The 7,945-nt window shown below is 42.1% G+C and overlaps 1 protein-coding gene across 1 annotated transcript in view; it reads right to left on the bottom strand.

Annotated features, from left to right (window-relative positions):
• LOC110336731 (phosphatidylinositol 3,4,5-trisphosphate 3-phosphatase TPTE2-like) overlaps window positions 1–5,735 on the bottom strand; it is a 94,745-nt gene extending 89,010 nt beyond the window's left edge. Inside the window, exons 1-2 of the mRNA XM_029531927.1 lie at window positions 5,677–5,735; window positions 187–240 (exon numbers count right to left, since the gene is read on the bottom strand). Of these exons, the coding sequence (XP_029387787.1) occupies window positions 187–240; window positions 5,677–5,735 (113 nt within the window). The remainder of the gene's footprint in view (window positions 1–186; window positions 241–5,676) is intronic.
• Between the last annotated feature and the right edge of the window lie 2,210 nt (window positions 5,736–7,945).

Here is a 7,945-nt window from a genome sequence, read left to right as displayed (position 1 = left end):
AGAGAGAGAGAGAGAGAGAGAGAGAGAGAAAGAAAGAGAGAAAGAAAGAAAGAAAGAAAGAAAGAAAGAAAGAAAGAAAGAAAGAAAGTTAGTTACATACTGGTGCTTTTTGTCTTTAAAAAACCCAATTAGTGCCATTTATGTTCCCAAAATGCATTAAAACTCAGATCGGTCTTGCCAACTCACGCATTGTCCATTTTTCTGAAGGGTTGAGAATATATCTTGGAAATATCTGCAGGCCTGCCAAGAAGTAGAGAACACAGGAGAAAGTCAAGTCAAATATTTTACAAGGCAATCAAATTTTCTTCCTTTAGGATTTCAGGGGACAAGAAGTAAAAGTCACAAGGAATTAGAGAAGAACTGAAGGAAGAGACCCAGAATTCAGAATCAGGAGCCCTGCAGTGGCAACCTCTGTGTGTTGCACACATGTGCAGATCACTGAAGAGAGGATGGGGAATCTAAACATAACAATCATGGTTCCCCATTTGGTTCCCTGTTTTGTTCCCCATTTGTTGTCATTCAAAAACTCTAGATCAGCTTAGTAAAGGCAAGATAGACCCGTGAGTGTGGCGATAAGGAGATGTATCCATGAAACACTGATGGAGGAAAACAGAACAAGAAAATGCCAGAGCAGCAAACATCACACTATCAAGGGAAGTTCCTGGTCACCTTTTTCAGGAAAAAAAAAAAAGTTAAAGATATTCTAAATTGCATTTGAAAGCTTTTGTCTGGGCAGGAGATGTAGCCCAATGGTAGAATACACAATCAAAACATCCCACAGTCAAAAGCTGGTTTGGGGGTGGTTTGATCTCTTTATAAAATTAGTGTCCCCTCTGTAGATTTTGACACACATAAGACACATCTTTCAAGGGTCAAATTAATAAGATCATGCCCGATTGTTCATCATTTCACGAATACAACTGGGTTTTAGACATCTTGCCTTCTATTACTTATTATGCCACAACGTAAGCGTGGTGGCACATACCGGTATGCCTAGCTCTTGGGGGACTGAGTCAGGAGGACCTTCAGTTAAAAGCCAGTCTGACTAGTTGTGGAAGCCCTGTCTCTAAGCCACACACACACACACACACACACACATACACACTATTCTGAATATCAAAATAATTTCTCTTTATGATAACCTGAGAAATCATGCATTCTTTTTATGGGGAAAGGAGGAGTCCAACACGAGGCACTCTCCACCACACACTCCAGAAACAGACTAGAAACACACATTTTAAGAAATAACAGCAAAGGTGATCATGATAGCGCGCGCCTGATCCCGAGACTGATCCTAGAACTTGTGAGGTAGGGGTAGGAAGTTAGAGATCAGATTCATATGTGGCTACTGATCAACATGGAGCTGAGCCTAAACTACGAGTCCCTGTCTCAGAAAACAAAAAGAGAAACAAAAGAAGAAAAGAAACAAATAATAGAAAAACAGACCAAGGAGAGCCTTGCAGGGACACGTATGATACCCAGGAGAGAAGGACTGTCAAAGACTATCTGGGGGTAAGCAGAGACCGATATCTTCATGTTCTCACCCTGGTTGGAGACCATTAGAACCTTTTCTCAGGTACCAGCAGGACTGCTCAGGTAGGATTAAGGTAGAATAAACAAGCCTACACCTCAGAGAAAGCCCAAGACCAGTCACTGGGTCTTTGCTCTCTTAGCCCCACCATCTCCAAAGCACAGGGGACAACCTCTGAAGATTGTCCCCTCTGATGCTCCTATTCCCAGGAGCTCGAAGGGGATGTAGCCCAGCCCAAGCAATTGCCAGCTTACAGTGTTTCCTAGGTTCTGGAACTCTCTGCTCTCTACCTCTGCTTTATGCTAAACTAAAATAAAGAAAGGCACTTCAGTATTGGTGTTCAACAAGGGTGACTTTGTAATTCCTCACCTAAACCAAGACATTTTCTTTCTTTCTTTCTTTCTTCTCTTTCTTTCTTTCTTTCTTTCTTTCTTTCTTTCTTTCTTTCTTTCTTTCTTTCTTTCTTTCTTTCTTTCTTTTCCTTCGATTTTTCTGAGACAGGGTTTCTCTGTGTTGCCCTGGCTGTCCTGGAACTCATTCTGTAGACCAGGCTGGCCTCAAACTCAGAAATCTGCCTGCCTTTGTCTCCCAGGTGCTGGGATTAAAGGTGTGTGCCACCTGGCCCAAGACATCTTCATACTGCACAATAGTGGCAGACTGTAAACATCCCAGGTAGGCCTTCGGCTCTTCCCCAATATAGGTCGTCAGACAGAGCAGTTGACAGTTCAAAGGAATATGAACTTACAAGTCAACGTAATTGGGTACTTGAGAAATATAACTACTGAGACAAGATATAGTATAGTACTTGGAACAATATATAAAGAAACAAAATTGTTTAATAAATATGAAAAATACACTTACGTATGACAAAACAGAAAGATGATGGGGCTGGCAGGATGGCTGTGTGGGTGAAGGCACGTGCCACAGAAGCATGGCAGTGTAAATTCAATCCTCAGAACTCGTGAGGTGGGAAATAAGAACTGACTCGACCAGGCTGTCGCATATTCTGTGACATATGTTCATGCATTGCTGTGTATGTGTGCATGCATGCACACACATTTATCTTTTAAAGATGTTGGAATAAGTGTTATATGGCTGTGAATTCAAAATAATACTTGAAGTTCTAGCTAGAGCAATAAGGCAACTAAAGGAGATCAAGGGATACAAATTGGAAAGGAAGAAGGCAAAGTATTGCTATTTGCAAATGATAGTATATGTAAGTGACTTAAAAACTCTGCCAGAGAACTTCTATAGCTGATAAATACCTTCAGCCAAGAAGCTGGATACAAAATTAACCCCAAAACTCAGTAGCCATTCTTTATATAAACAATAACCAGGCTGAGAAAGAAATTAGGAAAACTACACATTTTACAATAGCCACAAATACTATAAAATATCTTGGTGTAATTTTAACCAAGCAAGTGAAAGAACTATATGACAAGAACTTCGAGTCTCTGAAGAAAGAAACTGGAGAAGATATTAGAAGATGAAAAGATCTCCCATGCTCATGAATCAGTAGGATTAACACTGAACAAATGGCCATCTTACCAGAAGCAATCTACAGATTCAATGCAATTCCCACCAAATTTCCAACACAATTCTTTTCAGACCTTGAAAGAACAATTCTCAACTTCATATGGAAAAACAAAAAAACCCAGGGTGGCTAAAACAATCCTCTACAATAAAACTTCTGGAGGTATTACCATCCCTGATTTCACGCTGTACCGCAGAACCATAGTAATAAAGTCCACATGGTATTGGCATAAAAACAGACAGGTTGATCAAGGGAATCAAATTGAAGACTCATATACAAACCCACACACCTACAGACATTTGATTTTTGACAAAGAAGCCAAAAGCATACAATGGAAAAAAGAAAGCATCTTCAACAAATGGTGCTGGTCTAACTGGACGTCTACCAGTAAAATAATGCAAATAGACCAGTCTCTCACTCTGCACAAAACTCAAGTCCAATTGAATCAAAGACCTAAATATAAAACCGGACACACTAAATCTATTAGAAGAGAAAGTTGGGAACTGCCTTGAACATATTGATACAGGAGACAAATTCCAAAACACCAATAGCTCAGGCACTAAGATCAACAATTAACAAATGGGACCTCATGAAACTGAAAAGCTTTTTGCAAGGCTGAGGACACCATCTATAGGACAAAACAGCAGCCTACAGAATGGAAAAAGATCTTTACCAACCCTATATCTGACAGAGGACTAATATCCAAAATATATAAAGAACTTAAGAAATTGAACACCATCAAACCAAATAACCAAATTTAAAAATGGGGTACAGAGCTAAACAAAATTCTCAATAGAGGAATCTCTAATGTCCCAGAAGCAGCTAAAGAAATAAATGTTCAATGTCATTAGTCATCAGGAAATGCAAATCAAAAGGACTCTGAGATTCCACCTTACACCTGTTAGAATGGCTAAGATTAAAAAACTCAAGTGACAGCTCATGCTGGCAAGGATGTTGAGCAAGAGGGAACACTCCTCCATTGCTGGTGGGAGTGCAAACTTGTACAACCACTTTGGAAATCAATTTGGCAGTTTCTCAGAAAATTGGGAATAGTTTTACCTCAAGATCCAGCTATACCACTCCTGAGCATATATTCAAAAGATGTTCCACCATCCCACAAACACACTTGTTCAACTATGTTGATAAGCTTTCTTAGTAAAAGCTAAAAACTGGAAACAACATAGATGTCCCTCAACTGAAAAATGGATAAAGAAAATATGATACATCTACACAGTGGAATACTATTCAGCGATTAAAAACAAACACATCATGAAATTTGTAGGCAACTGGATGGAACTATAAAAGATCATCCTGAGTGAGGAAACCCAGACCCAGAAAGACATCCATGGTAGGTACTCATAAATGGACATTAATCATAAGGTACAGGATAACCATGCTACAATCCACAGACCCAAAGAAAGTAAGTAATAAAGAGAGACCAAGTGAGGATTTGTGAATCTCACTCAGAAGGGGAATCAGATAGTCATAGAAGGTAGATGGATGAGGGAAACTGGACGGAAGAGGAGGAGAGGGGAGGAGGGGAACAGGGATGGGGATCAGGTGTGGGGAGAGGTGGGGCTGGAGAGGCTGGGAGTGAGAACAGAAATCAGTGAGGGGCATCTCTGGGACTACCTGAGAGTGGGAAATGATCCAAGGAGTCTATGGTTGGATGACCCTAGCTGACAGTTCTACTAGTGAGAGACTGAAGTGGTCACCTCCTGGAGATAGACAGGACTTCCAGTGCAGGGAGGGAGACATCAACTGACCCACAAAACCTTCAACTCAAAAATTTGTCCTGCCTAAAAGAGGTGCAGGGATAAAGATGGAACAGAAATTGAGGGAATGGCCAACCAATGACTGGCCCAATTTCAGGTCCACCTCATGGGAGAAAGCCAACCCCTGACCCTATTAATGACACTCCTGGTATGCTAGACACTCCTGTCTAGGAGCCCAGCATAACTGTCTCCTGAGATGCTTCATCCAGTAGCATATGGAGACAGATGCAGAGATCCACAGCCAAACATCAGGTGGAGCTCAGGGAGTCTTGTGGGAAAGTTGGGACAGAATTTAGTAAGCTAGCAGGGTCAAGGACATCACAAGACCTACAGAGTCAACTAACCTGGGCCCATGGGGGCTCAACAAGACTGAATCACCCACCAAAGAGCATGCAGGACTGGACCTAAACCCCTTACACATTTGTAGCAGATGTGCAGCTTCGTCTTTGTGTGGGTCCCTTAACAATTGGACCGGGACTGTTTCTGACTCTGTTGCTTGCTGTCAGATCCGCTTCCCCTTTGTGAACTGTCTTTGGGAGGCTGAGTGGGAGAGGATGCACTTAGTCCTGCTACAACTGGATGTCCCGGGGCTAGGTGGTACCAAAGGAGGCAGGGCTTCCCTTTTTCTGAGGAGAAAGGAAAGAGGGTAATGGAGGAATGGACCTATAAGGGTGGGACTGGGAGGAGACGAGGGACTGGGGGGGGGGGGCTGTGATTGGGATGTAAAATGAATGAATACATTAAATAAATAAATAAATACATAAATTGAGGTGCACATACATTCCTGATTCTGTTTATGCAGACTGAGACACAGTACATTGGGTGGAGTCACTTACATGTCATACCCATAGTGTTCCATCCAGAGATACAAATGGCTCTTCTTTTGCCCATACATGGTATTGTCTTGTGATTAAACTTAACTTACAATTAATCTAAAAATAAAAAAAATAGAAATGGCACATATGAAATTTACATTCAATGTATTAAATATATATTTTATATTATTGAAATCAAGATAAAACTTGTGTATCCAGGCCTAGTTGGTCATCAATGGGAGGAGAGGCCCTCGGTCCTGTGAAGGCTCTATGCCCCAGTATAGGGGGATGCCAGGACCAGGAATGGGAGTGGGTGGGTTGGGGAGCAGGGGGAGGGGGAGGGAATAGGGGATTTTTGGAGGGGAAACTAGGAAAGGGGATAACATTTGAAATGTAAATAAAGAAAATGTCTAAAAAATATATAAAAACCTGTATATCCAATTTCTAAAGTCTTGGAGTTTTAATAATTTTAGATTTTCAGTATGTACAAATGTGCCATATTGGTGAAATATTAGTTCTGTTTTTGATATTTCAATTTCAGAAATACAGGAACAGATTTGTTGGATGTTCAACATTTTCATTTTAGCTTAAATACAAGACACTTTAGAGATTATACACTTGCTACATGGAACAAAAAAGAAAGGTTAATACAATATTTTTTTCTTTTGTTATTTCTGATGTGGCTTTGACAAGGTGTTATTTTGTAGCCAAAGCTGGCCTGCAACTCCATATCTTCCTGCCTTACTTACCCTTCGGAGTATTAGGTTTGTGGCTGAATGCCTGGCTTCCAACCACTTTTAGATCGACATGATAAGTTACAATATTTTCATCCTGAAACAGTCTAGTCAAAGAATATTCAAGGTCAAAGAGAGGGACACATGCCCCAGAATTCGAAAGTGGATTTATGTTATGCAAGAAAATTCCAGGTCATTAGAAAATAGATATTGCCAAGTTAGTAATAGGAGAGTATCTATCATGCAGTCAACAATTTTGAAACATAAAGATAAATAGATCAATTTAGACAGAGATGCTGTTTTTGATTTGGGGGTTGCGACAGAGCCACCTGTAACTCCTATACCTTCCAGAAGTGGCAGCTGTGTACAGTAGAGGCAGAATCTACCACCACTCAGGCAGTGTGTAGCGGTTGTGAACTAGGGCTGGCCAGGCAAAGGCAGATTTCTAGAAGGTCCCCCAGCAAGTCCTGCACCCCGTTACCTGAAGGCACTGCTTTTTTTTTCTGGGCTGCTGGGGCTCAGAAGGCGCTCAAGCTTCAGTAAGACCCTGCAGCAGGGCCAGGCAGAGGGGAGTCTTACAGCTTAGCTACCCCTTGACCTGACGGGGGAACTGAGTTCACTCCAGATCCTGCTGCCAGTCTTCTCTCCTGCCGCCCTTCAGAATAACAGCTTTTCCTTTTTTTCATTCTCCTTTCTTCTTAAATTTCCCCCAAGTTAAACTTGGTAAATCAATGAAATCAGTCAGTTCCTGGCCAGAAACAAGGGTAGTACCACATTTGCCAATCTAAAAGTTCCTGTGCCCAAGGTCGAGGCTCTGGGTGTTCCTCCAGGAAGAAAGAGGCACACCTGTGCTCTCCCTAGATGTGCACAAGGCAAACCTTCTTGTTCAAGGACCCTAACAACCCCTAGTAAACCCTCTCTGCTCCCCGACCCCACCCACCACAACCCCTAGTAAACCCTCTCTGCTCCCCGACCCCACCCACCAGACCTTCCCCTAAAACTTTCCCTTTTAAAATTCTCCTTGTGAGAATGAGATAACACTACAGCTCCAGAGAGCAGAATGGAATAGCCTTGCTCAGACCCTCACCCCAAGGTCTTTATCTGTTGCTAAGAAACAAACCAATATGTAAATAGAAGTCCATGCCATGGCAACCACAAGCCCAAGATTCTGGCCGTCCTGAGATTGCTGTGAACTGGGAAATAAAATGAGTTTGATTCTGTACGGCAGAAAATTGGAAACAGATGATCTTCTTTTTTAAAAATTTTTTGACTTTATTTATTTTACACTCCATATTTTGTCCTCCCCCTCCCCCTCCTACTGCTCCACTTCCCATACCACCTCCTCACTGCCCTGTCTCCATGTGGATGTCCCCACTCCCTACCCCACCTGGCCTCTAAAACTCCCTGGGGCCTCCAGTCTCTTGAGGGTTAGGTGTATCTTCTCTGACTGAACAAACCTGGTAGTCCTCTGCTGTGTATGTGTTGGTGGCCTCACATCAGCTGGTGTGTGCTGCCTGTTTGGTGGTCCAGTGTTTGAGAGATCTCAGGGGTCCAGA

Source organism: Mus pahari, chromosome 19 (assembly GCF_900095145.1).
Source record: "Mus pahari chromosome 19, PAHARI_EIJ_v1.1, whole genome shotgun sequence".
NCBI classification, from domain to species: domain Eukaryota; kingdom Metazoa; phylum Chordata; class Mammalia; order Rodentia; family Muridae; genus Mus; species Mus pahari.
The sequence above is the reverse complement of the archived record's forward strand: the minus strand, read 5'-3'. Positions and strand labels throughout refer to the sequence as shown.